This window comes from Hyaena hyaena, unplaced genomic scaffold (genome assembly GCF_003009895.1).
Source record: "Hyaena hyaena isolate Hyena2069 unplaced genomic scaffold, ASM300989v1 scaffold_196, whole genome shotgun sequence".
Lineage (NCBI taxonomy): Eukaryota > Metazoa > Chordata > Mammalia > Carnivora > Hyaenidae > Hyaena > Hyaena hyaena.
In genome coordinates this window covers 992,910-1,019,968 of record NW_024080828.1, presented here as the reverse complement: position 1 = coordinate 1,019,968, position 27,059 = coordinate 992,910, and the positions used below count along the sequence as shown (strand labels likewise).

The 27,059-nt window shown below is 39.9% G+C and overlaps 1 protein-coding gene across 9 annotated transcripts in view; it reads left to right on the top strand.

Moving 5' to 3' along the window:
• TMC1 (transmembrane channel like 1) overlaps nt 1-26,285 on the top strand; it is a 139,946-nt gene extending 113,661 nt beyond the window's left edge. For 6 of the 9 annotated variants that reach the window (XM_039241576.1, XM_039241581.1, XM_039241579.1 and 3 more), the window contains 5 exons: nt 4,877-4,944; nt 10,376-10,615; nt 15,898-16,023; nt 19,703-19,781; nt 24,667-26,285. In XM_039241576.1, the coding sequence (XP_039097507.1) occupies nt 4,877-4,944; nt 10,376-10,615; nt 15,898-16,023; nt 19,703-19,781; nt 24,667-24,930 (777 nt within the window). In that variant the 3' untranslated portion in view covers nt 24,931-26,285. Of the gene's footprint in view, nt 1-4,876; nt 4,945-10,375; nt 10,616-15,897; nt 16,024-17,311; nt 17,491-19,702; nt 19,782-19,883; nt 19,936-24,666 lie in introns of those variants that run through there. The other 3 variants (XM_039241580.1, XM_039241578.1, XM_039241582.1) reach the window with 3 other exon arrangements.
• Nucleotides 26,286-27,059: the final 774 nt, after the last annotated feature.

Below are 27,059 nucleotides of genomic sequence, written 5' to 3'. Positions count from 1 at the left end.
GGATAGTACATTCTGGATTTGAGGTTCCACTTGAACATTGGACAGTATTTCTGAAGACAACGAGGGTTGAAGTACAAAGCCTTAAGTTTCTTTTTTTTTTTTAGTTTTTTTAAATGTTTTATTTACTTCTGAGAGAGAGAGAGAGAGACAGAGTGAGCAGGGGAGGGTCAGAGAGGGAGGGAGACACAGAATCGGAAGCAGGCTCCAGGCTCTGAGCTAGCTGTCAGTACAGAGCCCGACGCGGGGCTAGAACCCACAAACCGTGAGATCATGACCTGAGCCGAAGTCGGACGCTTAACCGACTGAACCACCCAGGCGCCCCACAAATTTACTTTTCTGACAAATTCACAGGTAATCCTACTGCTTCTGGTCTGGGGACCACTCTTGAGAACCACTGACCCAGAGTGATCTCAGCTGTGGGAAGTGAGATTTGTATGTCAGACAGGGCTTTGTAATGGCAGAATTCTCTCTGAGATATTCCACAATATCCATAGGTTAATGATCCGTCCCAAACAACCAAGCTTGCAGACAGAGGATGAGTTTTCTGGGCTCTTCAGTCCAGTGACAACCATCTGTCTTCCTTTTGGGTAGATAGGTGACTGACTCCTCCTGCCACAAAGGTCCAGAAATAAAACAAGATAATTTCCAATCCCTTGACAACCGGTTACAGACCTCAGCCTAAATCCAAATGGGATCTGCTTTTGCTGGCCCCTAAAAATCTTATTAGGGATGAGCGGCCCTTAGTGATTTTCTTATATGCTTCCCATCTGAATCATTTCACTCCTCAGTTTTCAGGAAAACCTATTTTTTCCCAAGCATCATTTACCTTTGAGCTATTTATGTTTTAGAGACGATTAAGCAAATGGGGTGCAAAATGACTTACGCTTGTATTATTAAAGTATTGCTTTTAAAACCTTAAACTACAATAGCATCTCATGTTTTTATTAAATCCATCTTTATAAGAATGAGCATGCGCATGCGCATGTTTGCCTTCTTACTTTTGTTTTATTTTTAGAGTGAGATTTTCTGAGTTGAACTCATACGGTATTCAAGCGCATTTCTGAGATGTTTACAGAGAAGCAATTCTTTAACAACTGCGTCTAATTTTTCAACCCATTACAGATTTTAGATTAGAAAAGGATCTTAGAAAGGAACGAGTTTAGAAGTTGGCAGACTTTCTCTGTACAGGGCTGGATGGTAAGTGTTCTCACTTCTGCAGGTGCGATATTGTGATAAAATAAGAAATATATATTTTAGTCTCCATTTCCAGGTCCCGGGAAGAGATCCTAAAACCTTTGTAATTTCCTAAGCAGTACAGGTATTAGGATTATCTTTTGTTCCAATATTTGGTCTTTGATTCTGGTTCTTGAAACAGAGCCCTCAAATTCCTTGGGATTTTCTGGGTGATAGGAACATTGTTTATTCTAACAAGACAATGTTTGGTGGCTCCTAGAAAGCTTCAGGATAGGGACTGGTCAACAGAAAGGTCAAGCCATGGTTAGAAGCTTGAAACTTTAAGCCCCATGTCCCCAATCCTCCAAGGAGGGGTGAGGGGCAGGAGAGTGAGTTAATGACGGATCATGCTTACTTATGAAGTCTCCATGAAACTCCCTGACCTGTGGGCTTCAGAGACCTATCAGGTCACTGAACCCGTTGAGGTGCCCGGAGGGTGGCGCGCTGGGAAGGGACACGTGTGCCCTTTTCCTCACACCTTGCCCTATGCATATGATCTCTTCCATTTCTCTCTTCCTGCCATATTGAATAATAAACAAGTAGGCTAGTAAATCAACTGCTTTCTGGAGTTTTGTGAACTGTTGTAGCAAATTGTCAAACCTCAGGAGGAAGTTGTAGGATTCTCTGATTTAGAGCCAGTCACTGTGCGTAGGCGGCAATGTGAACTCGTGATTGGTGTCTGAAGTGGGGCAGGCTTGCGGGACTGCACCCTTAACCCGTGGGGTCTGTGCTAGCTCCGACATTCAGTGTCAAAATTGAGTTAAATGGTAGGGTACCCGGTTTATGTCCATAAAGGATTGGGGCACTTTCATGTGGGGGGACAGCCCACACATCTTTGTCTGAAGTACTGTGAGTAGAGTGTAGGAAACAAGGGGATTTTGTTTTCAGCAGGCGATATGGTCTCTGGGAACTATTGAACTCGCCTGTTTTAGTGCCCAACAGCCACAGACAATACATAAACGAGTGAAGGCCTCTGTATTCTAATAACTCTTCATTTACAAAAAGAGGTGGTGGTCCAGATTGGGCTCCTGGGCCATAGTGGGACAACCACCGACCTTGTTCATTGCATCAGTTGATCTGTGAGGAAACTGAGGCCTGATGAGATATGCAACTGGCCCAGCTTGCACAGCTAGGAAATGGCAGGGCAAAGCCTAATACTCAGGTGTGAATCCAGATGAGTGTGTGGACCACAGGCCCTTGGTACAGTAGGGATGCCTGGTACCCACTTTCTGCTTCAGGTCAATTTGTGCCTCAAAGATTATGTTATTCCGGTTGACCCTGCTGCAAACACAGTATGAGAACAAGGGTCCCCAATGTGTCCTTTATGTTTTTCTAGTTGCCTAAGTTGTAAAAATATCTCAGATGGCCTTTAAGAGGCTTATATATTTGTGAGAGTCAAGAAAATATACTTCTAAAAAGTTGATTTTTTTTTTTTTTACATAGTTGGATGGGTTAAATCATGGCACCATTCTAAAGAGGTCAGAGATGATGGTTTGATTCTTAAACTGACACGGGGGAGAGCCGTTCCAAGACCGCAGATGGGACAGCACCCAAGCGAGCATTTGTTAAATGTGTTGTGTGAGCTCAGAAGGCTGCAGGGGAAGAGAAAGTGTTCCCGAGCAAAGCGCTCCCGTGGAGGGAGAGAGACTCAGAATATTTCTGGAGATTAGAAGCACAGTTCCTTTTTCTCCATGAGGAACATATTACTCTCATTGTTGGCTTTAGAATAAAAACTGTCAACCGAACCTCTTCACATCTTTGAATGTTACGCTTCTAGATAATCCAGAAACCAGCAAAACACTTTGTGTATCGTCTAGGTCTTCGTTGTCCTGCTTAATACAACAGGGCTAAATATTATTTCATTCTGTGTCATCTTATCATCTTATCTTGTTATTTTCACCATTCTTGCTGTTCACTCCCTGAATCTGTTACAAAGCACCTAACCTGTATCTTTCCCAAAAGTACTGCTGCCTTTTGGGGAAAGTAATGAAGTTGAGGACCGAATTCAAGAACTCTTGAGGCAAGTCGTTCAAAAGCTGTGATAGTTTTGTTGGGATTTCGAACCAGAGAACTGTTCCATCTTCTTACAAATATTTTTTTGGGGGTTCTTGGTTTTGAAAAGGACAGTGACACTCTCAAATCGTCTCATTGTGTGTGCATGTGTGTGTAGGTGTGAGCACACGTGTGTGTGCTGTGCGTGCACGTGTGTTGGGAAGGAGTTATTATGAGGAAACATTTGGTCTGAAGTCATACCTGCAGATGCCAGGATCTGGGATGGGATTGGGAACCTGTCTCTCTTTTGGTCTCTCTTTCATGGTCTTCTTGGGGCTCTTGGTTCACATATTTTGCTTTTTGCTTTTCTCTTTTTCTCTAACTACTATTTAGTCAGTTTCCTGACTGATTGCTCTCTAGCTCAGCTTATTTTTTTATGTTTATTTTTATTTTTGAGAGAGAGAGCAAGTGGGGGAGAGGCGGAGAGAGAGAGGGAAACACAGAATCGGAAGCAGGCTCCAGGCTCTGAGCTGTCAGCACAGAGCCCAGTGCAGGGCTCGAACCCAGAAACCATGAGATCATGACCTAAGCTGAAAGTCGGATGCTTAACTGACTGAGCCACTGGGCACCCCCATCTCACCTTAATAAGAGCCAGATTCATTGCCATTGCTAATTAACATTTCTCCCATTGATAATGGAATAATATGATGACTGATGTGTCCACAGGAAGCCTTTGGACAGGCCACCCTGGGACAGATGCCCACCTCAGTTTTTATTGATGGCCCCTCTGTACAAAAATCCCTGCTCGGCGTTGCTGCGGGTGATGCTATCTAGGAGACAAACCCTGGATATTTGAGTTGAATGACTTAAACTTTTATTGTATCTCTCGAATTCATTCTATTGTAAAAGAAATCCACACTCTTTGAAAAATACTTTAAAATGTGCAAATATAAGGAAGAGAACGTAAGTCATAATCCATCACCCACCTAGAACACCTGTTAATTTTGGTCATTTTTAAGTCTTTTCCTTATGCATGATTTCACATTCAGTTGATAAAAATAATGAATGAGTTTTTTATATTTGTTGTTTAACATTAAATCCCGGTTTTCTCTTGTGTCTCTAAACATTCTTCAAGCAGCGATAATTATTATGTGCCCTGTATATCATAGTATAGATATGTTGTTTTTATGTAACCAATATTGGACATTGAGATGGTGTCAAGTCTCCTTGTTAAAATTGGTCAGCATTTGAGATCAATTTGTTAACACAAACTCCCAGAGGTAGACTTACAAGGTCAAAGAGAAAGAGATTTTTTAAAGCTTTTTATATGTATTGTCAAACTGGGTTTTCTTAAAGGTTGATCCAATTCTTAACTTTCGCCAGCCACGTACGAGAGTCCGCTGGTCCACACTTGTACAACATTTTGAATGACTGCTTTGGAAAATGAGCCTCACTATGTTAAAAAGCATGCTGCATTATTCTATTTATCACCAATTGTTTATTATATTGATTATTCTGGGATTATTCTGTGATTTTTGGTGCACGGACGCAGTTGATGAACCGAGCCATCTCTAGGTAGAAATGTGTAGCACTTGGTTTTTAATTTGCACTATTTGATATGCTAATCAGTGAATGTCTGTGTCTTCCGTAGCCTTCGTACACCGAATTTGACATCAGCGGTAATGTCCTTGCTCTGATCTTCAACCAAGGAATGATCTGGTAGGTCCTCTATAGGACAATTTGTAACTTATAGAAAAGCCTCGAAGATCATTATTGCATAACGCACTGTAGCCTGGTGTCAGAGAGGTCCACAGTCTGGGTCTAACTCAACCGTTGCCTTTGCAAAGTGGATCTAGGAAAAGCTTATCTCTATTTGTTTATTTTATATTTATATTTATTTCTTAACTTTACCTCCTCAAAGACATCTGCCTTTTTTTTTGCAGGGCATTCCTTTATGAAATGCTGGGAGTGTATTTCTGCCTTGTAGATTATATGAAAGCTTTTTTATACTTATTCTATCCTGTGACACCATGGTCTAACAGTGAAATATTAATCATCCCATAACTGCGTTAAGTATAAAATAAATTAAAATAAGGCCCTTCTGAAAAACTGAGTTTATTTCGTCATTACTGAGTATATTTAGAATACAACTTGTTGTTGCTTTTGAAAATACTATCTTGCCAAATCCCATAGCGGTAGGTAATGAAACTACTGGAGATGAGACGCATGATTTAGGAAGGTTAAGCTAAAAATACGATCTCTATTTCGTAACTTGTTTCACAGGCCGTTTGCACATCAGAATTATGTCTTTTGATGTACAAAGGATTGTCATATCTTTTATTAAATGAAAGCATTCTTGCTGTAAACCTTGACAGGTTAAGATGGGCTGATGTAGTAGAAACTGTTTTTGAGTTTAAAAATTGAATAATGGCATGTGATTCATCTGGGGACCATGTGTCGTGGAAATCTGTCACTTTTACCTAAGAACCCCCAAACCACAAGCTGTTACTATTGAGCTTTTTTTTTTTTTTTTTTTTTTTTTTTTTAATTTTTTTTTTTTTTTTTTTTTTTTTTTTAACAATTGAGCTTCTTTATCCTACGGACACATGTTTAATATAACATCGTCCCACTGGCCACTCCATTGTCCTATGTACTAGTCGCACCAGCTTGGTTCAAGGTTTGCACAAGCTTTATATATTACTTAAATTCCTCACCCATAGCTGTATTGAGTTGTTAAACCTTTGCAAGACTGGACCTCTCTGCAAAGCTTAAAATTATCCTGCTTTAGTAATATAAAGACCATAATCAAGGACCCCATCATTCTGCCCTGGGGCCTGTCCAGTTCCTGGGCCTCACTAGGTCAATGCACATGAAGAAAATACAAAGATTATCTTCTCCATTATCAGGTGTGTTTAAACATTGAATTCCTGCCCTCTCGCTTCCTAAATTTTGCAAGTTATGTCCCATGTGCCCAGAAAGTCATTGAAGAGTGAAACGCTTCTTTCATCCTGTAAGCAGGGAGGAAAGTCATGTTGGCCCAAGCTATGACCACCAACAGAGAGAGTGAAGGGAAAAGCTTCTATAAGTTCTGGACCTTTCATTTTCTGGAGGGGGTTCCGCTGTCACAGCAAAAAATGGCTAACATCACTACTGGAACAATGAGAAGCCATGATCTTGTATCCATTTTAAAGCTCCCCAGCTTCTACACAGAGTGCCACAAATCCCTCAGGCCTGGTGGATGCCATTTGTGCAGACATATGCTGCATGTCTGTTTCTTGTTCTTTCATAGCTAAGGCAACAGATTGGCCTAGAAATTCATTTTCATTATCAGAAAAGCCATTGCAAGGGCTGTCCTGAGGTTCACTTATAATTTTGCAACTGTTTGGCCCACTATTGTTCCTGTTGAAATCCTTAAATATCTAAAGACCACCCCCATTCTCTCATGGGCAGACCCATTACCCAAATCCCTCTACTGTTACTGCACTATCCCTTTCTGCATATTCATCCTTTAGATATTGGTCAAATCTTGCTGCTTGTTGGTCTGAAGAGGACGTTAGAAAGGGATGGTGTTTTCTGAGTGTACAGAGATAATCACACACCTGAGTTTCAGAAGCAAAAGAACTATTACTTATCAGGTCAACCCTTTGAACAGATGGTCTTTTCCTAACTCCCAGGAAGTCGGCAAAGGAATGGGGATGCGGTTGGTGGGCGAGATATGAGGAATGAGTATTCCCAGTGTGGTAGACTCCCCCACACGAGGGGACTCACACATGGTAAGCTACTATTTTATGAGGCACAAGGAGCTGATACTGGAGTGTGGCCACACAGAAACAAAAAACTATGGGAAGTTTGCACTCAAGTCCCTTAGTTTGTGACTGGAGACCTTTAGGTACAGCTGTCGGGGTTTTTAATTAGTGGATGTTACTAAAGTCCAACTTTATAGGTAAAATCCATTTTGTCATGTAATTGGCTGGCACGATCAGTCAACTTTCATGTTATGCACTTCATTTTAAAATGGATCGCACAGTGTTTTGTCATCATATTATAAAATGACACACATATCACGTCTCTATCAGAACAGGGTGTAGAGGCAGCAGAAAACAGTGAGACAGAAGATGGGTTTGGACATTGCTCCAACACTCTCTTTGTGTACCTCTTCTACCTTTGTCACCGTCTGCTGCCTCATTTTCTTGGTTGATCAGATGTGAATAATTTACCTGACATGTACCATGTCACCGGAGTAATAAAGAGAGCTCAATAAAAGAAGCTTTCATTCACTTTGATCTCCTTGGAAGAAAAGCATTTTATAAGGCTAAGGTATTACAATGATCTTGAACTGACAGATGACAGGATCAAGTCTGGGGGAAGGGACTTAGTGAGCCGAGCTGATTAGTGGGTCTTTGGCAAAGACAGAAGGAGCATTAGGGTTCAGATATCACTTCACCAGTGCCTGTGATCTGTTTTTCTAGGTTATGGCTCTTGAGCTTGTTTGTTCAAAATGCCCATATGATATTTATTTTGAAAAGCTGAAGTTTATTTATCTATAGATGCATGTACAAAGGTGTGTACATCTCTATGTATACAGATGAATGACGCATGTATACATAGAGGTACAAGCATGTGTGGCTTAAGGTAAGTCTGGGTATTAAATTATGTACAGATTGTGTCTGAGGATAAACTAGGTCGTGTAGCAGTTAAACGCCCCCTACCTCCCCCAATCTTAGTGGTTTACAAAGGGAAAAGTTTGCTTCCTATGTACTCTACATGTTTAACGGGGGTTAGTCGAGGGACCTGCTCTTGTGAGGTACCCTCACTTGGGAGTCCTAGCCTGGCCAGATTGGGTCCATCTGGAACGTCACTGGTTAGGGTAGCAGAGATATGAGAACAAAATCCACACAGGGCTTTGAACGTTTCTATCCAGTAGTGAGACACCTCATCTTAATTTCCATTTCCTCGGCCCCAACAAATCATGCGGCCAAGCCTGGCTTTTAGAAGAGAGCTTGCATCATCATTCACGAGCATCTTACATGACTAATATTGGCATCTGAGACTATAGTGTTGTGCTGGGTAATTGTGGCCCCTGACCCGAGACTGCCACTCATTCGCTCACATTTTTGAAGCTCTGGGGTCTCTCTGGCTGTCCTGCGACAAAGACACTTTATATTGTTCCAAGGTCTATCTTCTTACTTTTTTTTTTAATTCATAAAATTTATATTATAGAGAAGTTTGGGGCTCACAGAAAAAACTGGGGGTGTGTGGGGTTCCCCCAAACCCCCATGCCCTCCCCCACACAGCCTCCCCCACTGTTGACATCTCACGCCGCAGTGGTATTTGTGTTATAACTGATGAACCTACAGGGATATATCATCGCCTGAAGTCCATACCATTTAAAAAAATAGTTTATCTTGGGCCGCCTGGGGGGCTCAGTCGGTTAATCCTCCGGCTTCGGCTCCGGTCATGATTTCACAGTTGATGGGTTCGAGCCCCGTGTGGGGCTCTGTGCTGGCAGCCAGCTCAGAGCCTGGAGCCTGTTTCAGATTCTGTATCTCCCTCTATCTCTGACCCTCCCTTGCTCACACTGTCTCTCTCTCTCTCTGAAATAAATAAAACATTAAAAAATTAAAAAAAACAGTTTATCTTTCTTCAGGGTCTCTGGTCTATTCGGTATGTTAAAATATCATTCAGAGCTGTTGTATAAAATCTTATCAACAAGAAATCCCAGATTTGGGGAAGATCCCTCCTTTAAGTGAAATACTTCAATGCTGGTTTGCATCATTTCAATTAAAGAAATAGCAGAAATGAATTTCTTCATCTAACTGTTCTCCTGCCCCTCCCCCCACCAACATAATATACCAAATTTATATTGGATTGGTTAAAACAGCCTCTCTACATTCAAGAAATATAAATGTGACCCTAACTAGAACTGCTGAGGGCTTTATTATAGCTGGGACAGTTGGAAAGATAGGACTCTGCTTATCCTTCGAAAATAAGTGCACATGTATCCCTTTTCTGGTTTGAGCCCAATACATTGCTATTAATACGGTTTTATGATACTAATGGATTTTCTCATCAAAGAAAAGTGAAATTTATTTTGTTGAAAATAACCAACTAAGCCATCAAGTAAAAGTGACCTCACCTAAGTGCTTCCTGTTTAAAAGTGGCATTTAAAAATAGTTTTTAAAAGTCAGATATGCAAAGTGGTGGATTTCCAGGACAAACTGAAGTAAGGAGGTAAACAGATTAAATTAAATTAAATGGATGTGTTGACTTTTCATCTCAAACACATAAAGCTTCCTATAGATTATCAACAAAACACGGTCTATTATTGGGCATACATACATCAGCTCTAAAACACAATAGCTACATAGCTAATATACAACGGCCTCAGAAAAAGAAAAATTCATTTTAATTTTTCTCTTCCATTAAGCAAAACTTAATTAGCCCACAAGAAAAGTAATTAATCCAGATGTGTAGTTTATTTGAATAGAATGAGTGGTAATTTAAGGGTAATTTATTAAAAAGAAGTTAAATTTTTAGATTTATTAATTGATGATTTGAGCATTAGGGGAAATCAAGTTTATTTTAGAAGTAGAAGAGAGAAGTAAATATATGTAATATATTCTCTGGTGTAGTTTAAATTTATTAATGATAACAGATATAGTTCGTGAACAGCATAATTGCTGTGGATCATGTATGCAGCCCTGTGATAATCGGAAAGATGGTAAGCTGTGCATAGAAGATGGAAATTGAGTAGTCAGGGTTATTGATAAAAAGAGTTTGTGTGGTTGAAAGCGGCACTACATTTTCTCCCTTTAGAAGTAGATGTGATGTGGGGCGCCTGGGTGGCTTAGTCGGTTAAGCGTCCGACTTTCGCTTAGGTCATGATCTCGCGGTTCGTGGGTTCGAGCCCCGCGTCGGGCTCTGTGCTGACTGCCAGCTCGGAGCCTGGAGCCTGTTTCAGTCTGTGACTCCCTCTCTCTCTGACCCTCCCCTGCTCACGCTGTCTCTCTCTCTCTCCTAAAAATAAATAAAACATTAAAAAAATTAAAAAAAATAAAAGAAGTAAATGTGATGTGGAATAAGCAGGTGCTGTGTGGCTTTGTTATGAAGAGAAGACTTGAACTGAGCAGAGCCATGTTTTTCTTTCCAGGATGGGCTCCTTCTTCGCCCCCAGCCTCCCAGGCATCAACATCCTTCGACTCCACACATCCATGTACTTCCAGTGCTGGGCCGTGATGTGTTGCAACGTTCCTGAGGCCAGGGTCTTCAAAGCTTCCAGATCGAACAATTTCTACCTGGGCATGCTATTGCTCATCTTGTTCTTGTCCACCATGCCTGTGCTGTACATGATCGTATCCCTCCCGCCATCTTTTGATTGTGGCCCCTTCAGGTTCTTGCCTTTGAAATTCCATTTGGCTGTCATTTTCTTCCAGGCGTGGAGATAGAAATGGCCACTCCTATGAGCCTTTTCTTTTTTTCCCCTGAACTATGGTATTTTGGTCTGTAGAAATGAGATTCTTTGAGCTTCCAGGCTCATTAGGTAACATGGAGATCCTTAGGCAAGTTCCATCGATTTTCTTATTTGGGAATCATAAAAGAGAAAAGGATTGGAGTGCACCAGGCTCTACCTGCGTAAATATGGACAGTAAATCTGAGCCATAAGGGGATAGCAAAGAGCAAGTTTTCATTACAATAGTCGGGATGTGGGACATTTTCCAGATGCTGGGCCACCATGTCCAAAAAGCAGAAGTTATTGCTACGCCATGTCCAATAGAAAATAATTAATTAATTGAAAGTAGATTTTTCCACAAGCTCCCTAGGAAATTGGGTCATTATTAGATAACTGTGAATATAGAGTGGGTCACACAACTTATAATCCAAAATGCTCCATGCTAGCAAAGCAATTGAGGGTGATGTTTATCATGTATATTCTCCCCCAAAGAACAAGGACAGATCGCTCAAGTCAGCAATAAAGAGTCAAGAAGTCTCTCTGATCCAAGCTGAAACATACTTTTCTCCTGTTCTCTATGACAAGAGTGCTGACGGTGACACTTATCAAGAAAGTTGAGGGGCGCCTGGGTGGCTTAGTTGGTTAAGCGTCCGACTTTCGCTTAGGTCATGATCTCGCGGTTCGTGGGTTCGAGGCCCGTGTCGGGCTCTGTGCTGACTGCCAGCTCAGAGCCTGGAGCTTGTTTCAGAGTCTGTCACTCCCTCTCTCTCTGACCCTCCCCTGCTCACGCTGTCTCTCTCTCTCTCTCCTAGAAATAAATAAAACATTAAAAAAAATTAAAAAAAAGAAAAGAAAAGAAAGTTGAGTCTCCGGGATCTGGGGGATTGAGATTTCATTCCCCAAATAGGGCCTCAAAAATGAATCTACCACAAGTTCCTCCCCCTCAACCGCAAGAATCTCTGCCTATTGAGTCACTGGTCAGCCTGCATTTGAGTTATTTCTCCTTTTCAAGTTAAAGAAATGTGAACATGAAAATCCACGTGAATAACAAGTATGAGGCAATAATGGCCACATGTAATTTCCCCGTCATGCTGTCTGACGCAAGTTATTAAAATCAAAAGTTTTGTTGCCCACAGACCTAAGTATAAAAGAGGCGTTTCATTCTAATAATAGGTTGAGTTATTATTGCTTTCCTGGGCAGGGCAGGGGGAAGAAAAAGAAAACATGTTAAGCCAGCTGATAGAGCAAAAACATCTGGAGTTCTGTCATTTAGGAAGCTGATGCTGACAAATCCTGATCACCCCCACCCCCACCCCCACAGTGGGCTGAAATAAATAATGCAGACAGTGACATCTGGAGACTAAATATGAAATTGCAGTCTTGAAGAATAGCTTGGTCTTAATAAATTCCTAATGAATCTCAGGGTACAAAGTTCAACAGATAAGCCATTCAAAGACTTTAGTTAATTGCAAATTGCCCGCACAACTAAGGATCCTGGATGAGTTTTAGATGTGCTTTGAACTTTCTAATTGGAAGTCAATCCTTCTGAGAAAATGTATCAACCGAAGGGAAACTTCACAATGTCTGCATGGAGTCAGATGGTGGTCACACAGAGGTCATTCCTGTGAAAAATACTGAGCTAGCCAGGCACAATGGCCACACAATTTTAGCTTTTTGAGCCTAACTCTCTGCCTCTCTTTATATCACATAGAGTTACTATGATTTTAATGAAAAAAAAAAAAAAGAGTCTGTATCTAAGGCATAGTATCTGATTTTAACCAAGTGTTTCCTGATTGACAGATGTAGGCAAAATTACTACATATATATTACTATTTTGAGATCAAGAAAATTTAAATACTTTCAGTAGCATGTCAGGAAAGGGGTATCTCTATCTTATTTAAACAGCCTACTTCTCCTGTCAGTTTATTCATTTTGGAGCAAAAGAATGCATACTTCATGTATTTGTTTGGACTTAAACGTTTGAAAGGGTTGCTCTGCCCTAGAAATGAGATGAGACAGCGTGTATTAGGATCTTCATGGCTTGGCGTTCTCAAGGGTCCTGAGTTTGGGATGGTTTTCTCAGCCTGCCTCGTGAGGGGGGTCTGACCCCACTTGGCCCTTGGGTGGGCAGTGACCACGCATTTGCGGTAGGTTAATGATGGCCACGCCCACCCAGTAGCATAGTGATGCTTGATCACTCCCAGGTACAGGCATGTTTTAGGCAAGGGGGTTACAATACCTTACAATACCCCCCATTCTGTGGGGCGCCTGGATGGCTTAGTTGGTTGAGCGTCCAACTCTTGATTTCAGCCCAGGGCATGACCCCAGGGTCATCCACAACTGGTTTAAGATTCTCTCTCTCTCTGTGTCTTTCTCTCTCTGCCCCTCCCTGCTCTGGCCCTCTCTCACTCTCTCTCTCTAAAATAAAACTTAAGGAAAAACAAAGAATTCTGTAAGAAATTTGATGAGGTATTCCATCTTGTCCTGATTTTATAAGACCTGATTTGGGAGGGTGAATTTTCAGAAAACTATTCCAATAGGCTATTAAGTGGATCCACCTTACACAGCTCAACAATTTCAAAACTACTTGTTTGTATCCACATGAAGAAAATTCTCATTGCTCCACTATATTTGCTGACACGATGCTTCTCCTCCAACATCTCACTGATAATTCTGAACAATTTATAATTCTCTAGGTTCTCACATACCTTCCTACTAGCATTATGGTAATTATATTTTTATGTATTTTCATCTTACTGCAAAGGTATTCTGTGTTTCTCCTAGAAAACCTGGAAATTATAGAAACATTTCTCCATAAAAATAAACACTATTCATAACCCCAAAGACCTGAAATAACAACCCTCCATGTTTCAACATTTCAGAATTTTGTGTTCTGGTTTTATTTTTATGCTGATTTTTAAAATAACTGAGGTCATACAATAAGTGGAGACATATTATATTGTGAGACTTTTATATTTATTTTTAGTTTTCTTTTAAATTGTGACATTGCTATTGCATTATTTATTTGCTATTATAACTTACGTGCTTATTCTTTTAATAATGTGGCTGACTTCTAGAGATTGCGGATAGAATATTTTCATGTCTGGAGGGACCTGGGTGGCTCAATCAGTTAAGTGTCCAAATTCAGCTCAGGTCATGATCTCATGGTTTGTGAGTTCAAGCCCCACATCGGGCTCTGCACTAACACTTCAGAGCCTGCTGGGGGTTCTCTCTCTCTCTCTCTCTCTCTCTCTCCCTGCCTCCCCCCTCTCACTTTCTATCTCTGTCATAATAAAAAGACTTTAAAAAATATTTTTAAAAAAGAATATTTTTATGTCTGTGAGTCCAAACACAGTAACTTGAAGTAACGAAAGAATAATGGCTGCTTATTGTAAACTAAGCATTAGAAGAGATGTAGGAGTAGATTGGACACTGGTTCTGGTCCTGGGAAACTTTCAGTCTAGGGGGAAGACAGGTCTGCTCATAGACCATCCAGGGTGGGTGCGGCCACACCCATAGAAGCTGAAGTGCAGTATCATTTCATTTGACTGTAGAGACACAGCAGACCGGAAAGGACCAGAAGTGGCGCACTTTGGCTAACTGTCAGAAAAAAAGATTACCAGGGATTGTAGATACTTCGTTAGCTTGTATATAAGAGATCTGGACTCTTGGTTAAAAACACCAGACCTGGGAAGAGTAGAATCCCCAGAGATACCAATGACTTCTACTCTGGGACACACTGAATGCAGAGAAGACCTTTGTGGGTGGGGAGCATTTTGTAAAATTCCAGCTCCCCTATTCATGTCCGTCAGCTTCAGCCTAAAAAGCTGGAGAGCAGAGTGTCTTACCTTCTCTTGTCTGGGCTTACCTTCTTACCCTAGCTGTATCCCCTGTGGCTGGGAAGAAAGCATGGCCAGTCAGAATGGATGAGGATGAAGAAGCCCTAGAAAAATAAATTGATAACAATCTTGAATTGTCTGTAAACTCCATTCTCCCTTAATATATCACAGGTCTTGCTGGGTGCAGATCTTTAATTTGTGAAGCAAAACTTACCACCTCGGCAGTCCAGCAACCCTTGACCACATATTTGGAGTTACTCTCAGTCTTTTGAAAGACATTATTAGTTAGGTCAGAGGCAAAAAAAAAAAAAAAAAAAAAAAAAAAAAAAAAAAAAAAAAAAAAAAAAAAAAAAAATCTCATCTGGAACCTGTGGGTTATGTTTGTCTAGCAGTTGAAAATGTATGAAGATCAATAAACGATAGTGAAACAAAAATATATCAAGTGTTTGAAAGAAAAATATTATATTATTATATTAAGTGTTACACCAGCCTTTATCCTGGTGATACGTAGAACTTGGTGGTAATTAACCTCATCTCTTTTCTGAAAATTACAGCTTTTCATAGTAGAATCAATATGCATATACAGAAAAAATAACTTGACATGATGGGTATTACTTAATAATTCTGAATATTACATATTAAGACAGGCATCCAGCCCTCATTTTTCTAGTTTATAGGGGCTGATTCTTACCTCAGTGGGTTGAGAACAAACCCATTAAGGACTTTGGCTCCTTAGGCTTACTTTCGCTCTCTTTCCATCGTCTGTTCTCAGCAGTGGGACTGAGTTGGCAGTCATTAGAGCCTGCCCACAAGAAATATAGTGAGAGAAAGGACTCCCCCTTCAGTGTGGCTACCTGTTAATACCTCTGATGAAAGAGCCCTGTGGAAAATGAGATAGCAGCTCTTGCATGGGGAGAGATACTGGATTATCTGTGGACTTTTTTCTGTCAATCTATTCCTTATGTTTATTTCCAAGGCTAATTCAACAATTGAGTGCACTATTTATACAGTCCAAAGGGACTATTCTCCAACAAGGACAGCTGGCTGAGGGGTAGACTTACAAGTTATTTATAAAATATATTTCAATCAAAATCTTAGGCATACAGCTTTAAAAAAAAATCTTCTCCTAACATTGCGGTTCATTTCCTAACTGCTCCACTGTGTGTTTGCATAAGAATAAGAGTTCTGACGTCTTGCCTATATGTTGATAATAACAAGTGAAGTTTCCGGAGTTGTGGCTAAACAGATTAGGTTCCCAATCTGAGACAGTACTTAGGTGGTGTTTGAGGAAGATGTCTCATTTCCTTGCTGTAACCATGGTTTTTACATATGTTTTAAATGAATTTCTCTCCCCCACCCCCCATCCCTCTTTTTTTTTTTCAGTGGCAAAAATAGGATGTTCGAAGTCATTGGGGAAACACTGGAGCACGATTTCCCAAGCTGGATGGCAAAGATCTTGAGACAGCTTTCTAACCCCGGACTGGTTATTGCGGTCGTTTTGGTTATGGCGTATGTGCTTCCCCCCTCATAGGAAGAGCCTCTGTAATGTCTTTCCTGGCTCCTTTTCATTTCCAGCTTTCTTAGCTTTCTCCCACGCTCCAAGGGTTATGCTGTAGCCTCACCAAATTCAGTGCTGATTACATGGTGGTGAGAGCCTGAAATTCATGAGCCATATTCTGATCCTATTGGATGTAATTCCCAGCCACCTGCATCTGTCTTTGCCTGCCTAGGATTATAAGATTTGTTCCCAAGTAACCAAAATAATGATCAGTAAACAGCTAAAGCAAGGGAAACATAAATGCTAAATGCTAAATCTAATCAGCACATTGAGCTCCCCGCCCAGATCTCCTGGCCCCCACCTCTTGTTCCATAAAGCAGATGGCTGTGAATACACAGAAATGATGAGTCTCTAAGTTACTATTCCCTTTGGGGACCCTATAGGCTGTATTTTAGGGCTAAGGGTTTAAGGGATCGTAAAAATCATTGTGTCCTTGTTCTTCAAAGGCCATCATTAAGTGTGGGCCCATGATCATAGAATCAGAGGACCAGAAGGGTCTTGGAAGACTCACTTACTTAGTCTAACCCTTCAAAAGTCAGAGGTGATATCCAAAAGAGAATTTGGGAGGGGGGGGGGGTTGTTTGCATATAACTGTCATTGGCTTCTGACTCTTGCCCAGCACAGAGATAAACTTGCATTCTAATGAAAAATATATGTCTGCTATCGAAGAACTAGGAAAAGCACCCTGGTCCTTCCTTCCAAACCCCGAGGCCCTCCTAAATAGAAAGTCTGGAACTGTCTGGAACTGTCTGGAACTGTCACTGCCCTCAGTCAAGGAGAGCAAGCATGCATGAACCACCCTCAGAAACACTTTAGAAATAAAGCTGAGGCACAGGGTTCGATTTGTTTTTAAAAAGGTAAAACTGGGAAATCTCAGGGAGAGAAATCCCAATGACTTGGAATCAATGAGCTGGGTTCTGGGCCAATTTGTTACCATCTACTTTGTGATGATCAGGGTGAGGACCACATCAGAGAAGACAGGTTTCATCTTCAGTTTTATTAAGGCACCGAGTTAGAGGGACGAGGTGATTTTCCCCAGGTAAGAGTACATAGCAAAATGGTAATAGTAGGACTTTGACAGTAAATCCAACTTCTGCCCCTTTATACTATGACCCCTGTTTTGAAGGAGAGCTAATAGCCTATGGGAATAATTAAACAGTAAAGCAGATTATTCTTGTATATTAGAGACTCTTGATTGTTTGCTGACATTCAGAATCTGATAGCGAATCTCTGATGCAGATATGTTAGAAAATGACCTGCTGGAAGCAGCCTGTTTCACCAGATGGCCCTCGGAGTGATGTTTCTTTTCCAAGTTTTCGTGATACGGTGGCTTGTGGGACGATGTTAAGTATTATGTGGTTTTTTAAAAGTCAAGGTCCTTTAGTGTTATAAATGAGATCTTGTATTAAAGAAATAAAAGCTGATCAAAGTTAATGTCAGATTTTATGACTATAGTCTTAACTTATTGAGAGACAGATTTATTTCTAAATGAAGGAGGAACATTGTTCTTTTTTAAAATGTTTTTGATGTTTTTTACTTATTTTTGAGAGACAAAGAGAGATAGTGCAAGCAGGGGAGGGTCAGAGAGAGAGGGAGACAGAGAATCCAAAGACAGCCTCCAGGCTCTGAGCTAGCTGTCAGCACAAAGCCCAACGAAGGGCTCGAACCCATGAACTGTGAGCTCATGACCTGAGCTGAAGTCAGACGCTTAACTGACTGAGCCACCCAGGTGCCCCAGGAGCAACATTGTTCTAATGCCAGTAATTAAAGATTAAATAAGTTGTCTCTAGAGTGTGGAAGAGAGGCTAATATTCCTGTGTTCCAGGCACTGCCTCTATATTCATCATTTCATTTCCACAGTAACCTTAACAGGTTGGCCTCATTAATCATATTATTGATATCACATGGAAGATATGCCCCAAATCAAATGGCTGATAAGTATATTCAAGCCCATGTCTTATTCCCCATCTCTTGTTTCCCTTAGTTATTTGAAGCACCCAACAGTGAGTTTGGAATAAGTGGACTATACAGAAGGGCTAGAAGCCACTTGTCAGGGATGGTCTACACTCAGGGTCAGCACATTTTTTTCTAAAGGGGCAAAATAGTAGATATGTTAGGTTGGATGGGCCAAAAGGTAAAGCTGAGGATATTATGTAAGGACTTACATAACTGGTTAAAAATGTCAAAGCCATTCTTAGTTCACGGGCCATGCAAAACAGGCTGGGAGTCCGTGCTGCCCCGGAGACTATGGTTTGCCAACCCTGATACAGACGGTGTCGAGGAAAGCTGGAAGCATCCAGGTCAAAAGGATACCCTGCAAGGTTGATAGTGGTCCTGAGGTTCTGATGTAAAATCCAACTTTAGTTTATTGCTGATTTGACTTTTCAAATCCTGGGATCTCATCTTCTAGTTTATGGGGCTCATACAATTGGCTTGGCTGTTTATTACCTTTAATTAGAGAATGTTACATGTTACAGACATTTTGAATTTCCCCCAATGGCTCACATGAAATCAGCTTGGATGATTTGAACTGAGTAGAATTCAAGTTAGTTCTCTACAGCCATGTTCATTCTTTTTGGAGACCAGAAAATGATTTGTAAAGAATACTTATTTAAGGTGCATCACAAGACAGAAATAGTGGCAAATAAACAGAGAATTTCAGAACCGCAAATGACTTGTGAGGTCTTTGAGTTCACCCTCTGAATCCAGGCACTTTTCTAAAAAAAATCCTTAACACACACACACACGCACACACACACAAACACACACATTTATTAAGCACCTACTTCATGTCAAATAGTATATGCCAAATGCTTTCATGTATGTAATTTCATTTGAATTCCCATCACTCGACCAAGAGATAAACAAACTCAGCTAAACCGTATCAATAATTGTGTTGCTAGCACCAGATGGCTCATAAAGGGATATAATCTGGCATGGTTGGGGAGTAGAGGAAGTGTGTTTAGTATCCAGTTATTTGCAACAAAGAGCAATGCCAGTTACCTTTTTTAAAATGCATTTTGTTTGTTTGTTTTGCTTTAAGCGAAGATGAACATATTTATTTTTACACAAATGTTTGGCTGGAATTTGCTCTTTCTAGAAATGTAAATGTCAGTTAAAAGCCAAGGATATTCCTTTATAAAACATGTTATTTTCAAAGAAGGGAGAAATGCAAATAATACACCCTAGGGGATAAAATCCATGTTAACTGACTATGACTTATGAGGATTATATTATTTGCTGTAAAAGCCAAAGGAGGGAATTTAAGGCAGAAAGTCCATTTCTTTTTTATTCTACACATTCCCTAAGCCGCAGTAGATTTTCCATTCTCTTGGATGCCATTGGTGTCAACTCGGAATGTTATTTTTAATTACAATTTGAACTGATGTTAATACCTTTCCAGGAAGAAGCTACAATTAGGCAGTGAGGTATGGGAGAAGGATGGGCTGTGGAAGAGGATCCTTGGGTCCTGCCTTCCTAGGTCCAGCCCTACTAACCATGTTCCGAGTGCACCTTTTTACCTCTGTCTACTTCAGTCTTTTATCTATATTCTATGATTTGGTGAATGTAAATTTAAGGAGAATCTTGAACTGAAAAATACCATATATTTTATTATTTTTCAAAATGCAGTCTGACCATCTATTATCTCAATGCTACTGCAAAGGGCCAGAAGGCAGCAAATCTGGATCTAAAAAAGAAGATGAAACAGGTAGGAGACAATTTATTTCATAAAAGTCTTGCCTTTATTCATGTTGAGTAGTAGGAAACGCCAGGAAATCTTATGTTCTTCTCTCCTTTTTGTATCGTGTAGCAAGCTTTGGAGAACAAATTGCGCAACAAGAAAATGGCAGCTGCCCGAGCAGGTGGGAGAAACGTTTGTGATTGCCAGGTTTCCCCCCTATGGATCAAATGTTCCCCCTTTTCTTTCTTTCCAAATGGGCATTTGATGCAGGATAGCATTACTGCCCTGAGTGAGTCATTCTGCAATGTTTGCTGCTCGCCTTTGGAGAGTTTCTCAAGCATCATCTCCAGGAGGATACTTGTTTTCCAGTGGAGACAAGGCAGGAGAAAGAAAAATTGAGAAATGAGAACTCAGCGGCAGTAATAGAAAGGTGACTTTGCAAATTGACAGAAGATGAAGACGACATCCACATAGTCATATACAAAGAGTAGACAGAAATGCAGAAGCTCTCCTGCTCCCTGGGACCATTCTTATACATAGATGGATACACCAGGAAGATAGCACTGGCCTCTTCTGAGCTCACCACTGTTGGTTTTCCAGAGCCTTTTCTAATTCATTACTCTCTTTTTTTGGAGCCTTCTTAACTTGTAAACCATTAGAAGAAGGCATATCCTTATTTGCCAAAATTCCTGATATGTTCTGCATTCCATGTGGGAAAGTGACGTCTAAGAAGTTCAGGGAACATTTTTGCAAACTTTTCCCTCATTCTTAACTTTAAAACTCTTTCTATTACTAGGTCTTTCTCCCTTGTAAGTACTAAAACTCAACCCAAATTGGTTTAAGTAGGAAAAAAAATTCATTAGTCCACACACATGAACAGGAGAGTGATGTGTATGGCTTCAGTCCAAGTTTTACCCCACATTTAGAAGCGAGCAGGGCTGAGCCCCATTTCTCTGTGGTTCTTTCCACACTGCTCTCCTTCCATGTCAGCTGACCGTTATGGCAACAGGAGCAGAGGTAGCAATTTCCAGTACTATGTCTTTAAATTACATTTGTCTTAGATGGTTTTTCCACTATAAAGCTACTTGTTTTTTTAATTTCATTTAACATTTTTTTCAGCTGTGACAAATTGTAAAACATTTAAAGTGTAGGATGTGACAATTTTTTAATACCTTTTTAATAGTGTATTTATTGTAGAGACAGAGAGAGACAGAACACGAGCAGGGGAGATACAGAAAGAGAGGGAGATACAGAATCTGAAGCAAGATCCAAGCTCTGAGCTAGCTGTCAGCACAGAGCCCAACGTGGGGCTTGAACCCACAAACCGTGAGATCATGATCTGAGCGAAGTTGGACTCTTAACAGACTTGAGTCTCGCAGGCGCCCTGGATGTGACGATTTGATATGCACATACATTATGAAAGAATTTCCACCACTGAATTCATTAACACCTCCATGACCTCACATACTTACCTGTGTGTGTGTGTGACCACTTAAGTTCTACTCTCTTAGCAAATTGCAATTTATACAGTACAGCATCATCAATTATAGTTCACCATGTTATGCATTACAGCCTCAAAACTTATTCATTTTACAACCAAAAATTTGTACCCTTTCATGAACCTCTCCCTATTTCCCCCACTCCCAAGCTCCTGGGTTACCATCCTGCTCTGTTTTTCATGAGTTTGCCTTTTTTATTTTTTTGATTCCTCATAAAAGTGACACCATGTATTGTTTGCCTTCCTCTGTCTAGCTTATTTCACTTAGCATAATGCCTTTCAGGTTTATCCACATTGTTGTAAATGGCAAGATTTCCTTCTTTTATAAGACTGAATAAAATTATTAATTATACATCTCTATCTATTTATTATCTATCTATCTATCTATCTATCTATCTATCTATCTATCTATCTGTCAATCTATCTATCATCTACCTATAATCCACCTACCTATCTATCCATCTATATCACATTTTCCTTATCCATTCCTCCATAGATAGATTCTTAGGTTGTTTCCATCCTTAAATGCTGCAATGAACATGGGAATACAAATTAATGATTTCATTTCCTTTGGATATATAGCCAGAAGTGGGATTGCTGGATCATATGATAGTTTTATTTTTAATTTCTTGAGGAACTTTCACACTGTTTTCCATACTGGTTGTACCAGTTTTCATTCCCACCAACAGTACACAAGGGTTCCCTTCTCTCCACATCCTCACCAACAATGGCTGCCCCTTGCCTTTTTGATAAAAGACATCCTAATGGCCTGGGGTGTTATCTCATTGTGGTTTGGGTTTGCATTTTCCTGGTGGTGATGCCGAGCATCTTTTCATAAACTATAGAGATACTGGCCATTTCTATGTCTTCTTTGAATAAATGTCTATTCAGGTCCTTTGCCTACTTTAAATTAGGTTGTTTGGTTTTTATGTTGTTTAGTGGTATGATTTCCTTGTCTATTTTGGATATTAACCCTTTCTCAAATATGTGGTTTGCAGATATATATTTTCTCCCATTCCATAGGTTGCCTGTTCATTTTATTGATGATTTCCTTTGCTGTGTAGAAGCTTTTTATTATTTTTTATTTTTTAAAAATTATTTTAATGTTTTATTTATTTTTGAGAGAGAAATAGAGACAGCATGAGCAGGGGAGGGTCAGAGAGAGAGGGAGACACAGAATCCGAAGACAGGCTCCAGGCTCTGAGCTAGCCGTCAGCACAGAGCCCGACGTGGGGCTCAAACCCACAAACTGTGAGATCATGACCTGAGCCAAAGTCAGACGCTTAACCGACTGAGTCACCCAGGCGCCTCTGTGTCAAAGCTTTTTAGTTTAATGTTTATTTTTGCATTTGCTGCCTTTGTTTTTGGGGTCAAATACAAAAATCATTGCCAAGACCAAGGGGAAGGAGGCTTTTTCCTAGGTTTTCTTCTGGGGGTTTTATGGTTTAAGGTCTTATATTCAAGTCTTTAATCATTTTGCATTAACTTTTGTGTATGTTGTAAGATAGGGATTCAGTTTCTTTCTTTTTCATGTGGATATCCAGTTTTCCCAGCACAATTTATTGAAAAGAATATTCATTCTTCACTGTATATCCTTGGTACTTTTTCAAAAACTAACTGACCACATATGCATATGTTTATTTCTTGTTACTCTATTCTGTTCCAGTGATCTTATCATCTACTTTAATGCCAATGCCATACTATTTAACTACTATAGCTTTGTAATATAGTTTGAAATCAGGAAGTATGATGTCCCTCACTTTGTCCCTTCTCAAGATTGCTTTGGCTATTAGGGGTCTTTTTGTAGTTCCATTGAATATAAGGACTGTTTTTTGTTTTTTGTTTTTTTTTTTCTATTTCTTTCAATGTGCCATTGGGATTTTGAGAATGGTTGCATTAAACCTGTAGATTGCTTTGGGCGGTATGGACAATTTCACAATATTCTTTCTACCAATATCCATTAACATGCAATATCTCTCCACTTATTTGTGTCTTCTTTAATCATTATAAATGACCTTCTTTGTCTCTTGTTACTACTGCGTTTGGCTTAAAATATATTTTGTCTGAAATAAGTATAGCTATGCCCTCTTCTGGTTTCCATTTGCACAGAATATCCCTTTCCATTCTCTTGCTATCAGTTCATGTGTGTCCTTAAAGCTGAGGTGAGCCCTTTGTGGACACCTTTGAGTTAGAAGCATGTATGTCACACATATCTACACTGCTCTTGTGTTGACTATAGATTGTGACTGTAACTAACATTACCAAATTCGTGTTTAGAATGATGAATGACGGGGCACCTAGGTGGCCTAGTCGGTTAAGCGTCCGACTTTCGCTTAGGTCATGATCTCGCGGTTCGTGGGTTCGAGCCCCGCGTCGGGCTCTGTGCTGACTGCCAGCTCAGAGCCTGGAGCCTATTTCTGAGTCTGTCACTCCCTCTCTCTCTGACCCTCCCCTGCTCACGCTCTCTCTCTCCTAGAAATAAGAAAAAAAAAGCGTCCGACTTCGACTCAGGTCATGATCTCATGGTTTGTGAGTGTGAGGCCCGTGTTGGGCTTGTGGCTGTCAGTGAAAGGTATGCTTTGGATCCTCTGTCCCCCACGTTGTCTGTTCCCCACCCTGACTCTCATGTGCTCTCTCTCTCTCAAAAATTAATATTTTTAAAAAATATCATACAAAAAATAAAAGAATGGGAACCAAAAGTTCTGACATTTAAGATCTGAGTTCTAGTTAAAGATTACTTTTATCTTCACTGTTTTAAAGATATAATACTACAGCATGCTATTTATTTTATGTTTTCCCATAATTTGTACTTAAAAACATATACAACCTTCATAAAGGCAGACTATCTTATTCATAGTTGTTTCCTCAGAACTTAATACAGAACTTTATGATATAACAATCATTCAGTAAATGGCTGCCGGATTTCTACTGGCCAATGAGGATCTCTTTCATTTGAAAAATTTAAAAAGAACACATTTTATATTAATTATAAAAACAGTACTAAATATAAAAAGAGCAGAACTTTCACTCCCCCGTAAAATAAGAAATAAAGAAATATTTTGAATATAAAAATGCTAAATATTATGGCAACATGGAATACATTTGGTATAGACAGATTTCAGATAGCCTCATTCAGAACATCAAGCACACTGAAAGCTAAATATTTTTTAAAATACTTATTGATTTTTGAGAGAAAGAGCATGAGCAGGAAAGGGGCTGGGAGAGAGGATCTGAAGTGGGCTCCACACTGACAGCAGAGAGCCCGACGTGAAGCTTGAACTCACGAAACCCGAGATCATGACCTAAGCCGAAGTTGAACTAACGCTCAACTGGCTGAGCCACCCAGGTACCCCTGAGAGCTACGTGTTAATGTATTGGTTCTTCATCTTCTCTTTCTCTCTCTCTTTTGAACAGCTGCAGCTGCTGGTGGCCAGTAGCTTTCACACGTATGCTGGGGGTCCAGAAGTACTCCTCACCTTGAAGTTCAAAACCAAGGACTTCTGTAAGGGGCAAGAACACAAGCATTGTGAAGTTGCTGTTCCCCTCTATTCTCACTCTGATGTATTTGTCAAGGTCAAGCTGGTCAATCAAGGGATCACCAGTCTTAGTTCAGCAGGAAGGACCTTCAACTTGTTCCAAACCCAGGGATTTGTTCTTGCACCACTCTTTTCCCTCTAACTCATTTCCCTGGCTTTTCTTCTAACAAATGGAATTTAAAAAGAGGATGTGATTCAGCAATACAGGTTACTGGTTTACCTGTTGGTTTAATTTGAAAAAACTTTGTGTATATGTATTTTCTTCTTAAATACTTCTGCCTTAGTTTTCTTTGCCTGGAAACAGAAATACTTCACTCCTTCCCCCCCACCCCCCAAAGTTCAGAAATATCTTTATAAAGTATTCACTGTTATTATTAACTCACATTTTGAAACCAATATCTTGTTTTTCCATTTTTTTTCTGCCTCCCCATCCAGGGCCCCCATGAGTATAAACCCAAGATTTTTCATTAGCTGCTGGATTCAGTATGAAAAGGAATAGACTTTTTAAAAGAAAAATCCTAAGGGACTCGAGTAGGGGTCTGATTAGCGTTGGATTGAAGGTCCCTCATCTTGAGGAGGTACATCATCTTAGACAACACACCTCTTTATAAAGTTTTCAAAAAAGGCATTGTGCATGATTATAATTCCATCGCAGCCTAATCAAGACCTCCAATGATCACATCTCTTGAGTTTAGATTCTAATATTCAGCAATCTGTCTTTGCTTTTTTGTTTAAGATTAGGAAAACACACACTTTTATGAGGGGCTTTAGTTTATAGATGTGTTTAAGCATTATTACTTGTTAAAAGTTTGAATTGGCTTTGAATAGCAGGAATCAATGCCCTCTGCCAGCATTGCTGTCCATATGCTAACCCACAGTGTCCTGTTCCAGAGCTAAGCCAATTTGCCTGTCATTCCCTGCAACTGACTTGCTGGTTTTTATTAGCCATCCTTGAGTTTTTCCTTCTTTTCACTCTTCTTCTGGCCATAAAAATGATGCCCTGTTCTTCTGCCAGTCTGTGTGCCTATCACTGCCATGACACAAATCCAAGATTTCCTTCCTCTGGCCCAGTTTTCCAGATTAGCTTCCATTCCCAACCTTGATAGATTTCTTTGGGCCCTAATGTCTTTTTCAGAGTCTATTATTTATACAGATTTTCCTGTGATTTTTTTAAACAGTTCTTTACTGTTTCCTGTATGCATGCATCACCTTTCCTATCCAGATTGTAAGCTCCCTATGAGCAAGGATCATATCTTTTAACTCATTTGTATGCCTAGGATAGTGCAGTGCACAGGAAGGCACTGAGTATATGCTTATTAATTAAATTGAATCAATTTAACTTACAGCAGTTGCTCTGTGAAACAAAAACTGTGTTGTCTGCATGAGAAGTGTTACTACGATGTAAGAAATGGAATTATCTGTTGCGATACAGGGCTTCTCACCTCATTCGATTATAATGCAAATGAGTAAATAAAGCTAGTGCTTATTTCTACTTGGTTCATTTTGTACCGTGTAGTAATAAGATTAGAGAATTGGTGTATATGTGTTGCCAAATTTACAATGTGGATGACACTCTTGTTCTTGATCGACTTCATAAGAAAAATGATGAGACATGACAAACCATCGCCCAAGGACTTCATCTCCTAAAGGCAATGTAGGCAATGCACTTTTCGTTTTTTTACTCTAATTTCCATCTGTCACCATACAAAATTATTACAATATTATTGACTATATTCCCTGTGCTGTGCGTGGCATCTCCATGACTTACATATTTTATAACTGAAAGTCTGTACCTCTTAAAACAATGTACTTTGGGAACAAACGCTCATGGTAGAAGAAAGAATTTAGACAGGATATTCTAAAGTTCAATCTTTGTATACACTGAAAAATACACTGGATTTTTATTGCGCCTATATACCCTTTTGGTTTAAGTTAATCAATTTTAGAAAATTTAACCCTTTTGGTCTCCAGAGAGCTGGCAAAAATATTTCCATAATACTACCTGAACAAGCATCTGAAACAGCAAATGCCATTTCCAAAGCTGTTTGAGGATGATTTAGAGACTAGTCTTGGACTGGGGAGTTTCTGATTGGTATGATTTAGTTCTGTATCATTATTTCTATAAATAATGATCAAAGCCATAGGGAAAATTTGAGAGGGCCAGCAAACTAACCAACCAACCAACCAGACTGCACCTTTTATTTTTTTCTACAAGGAATAAAAAATAAATTATGACCAACATATGTGAAAACCAGATTTACTTTTCTGCAG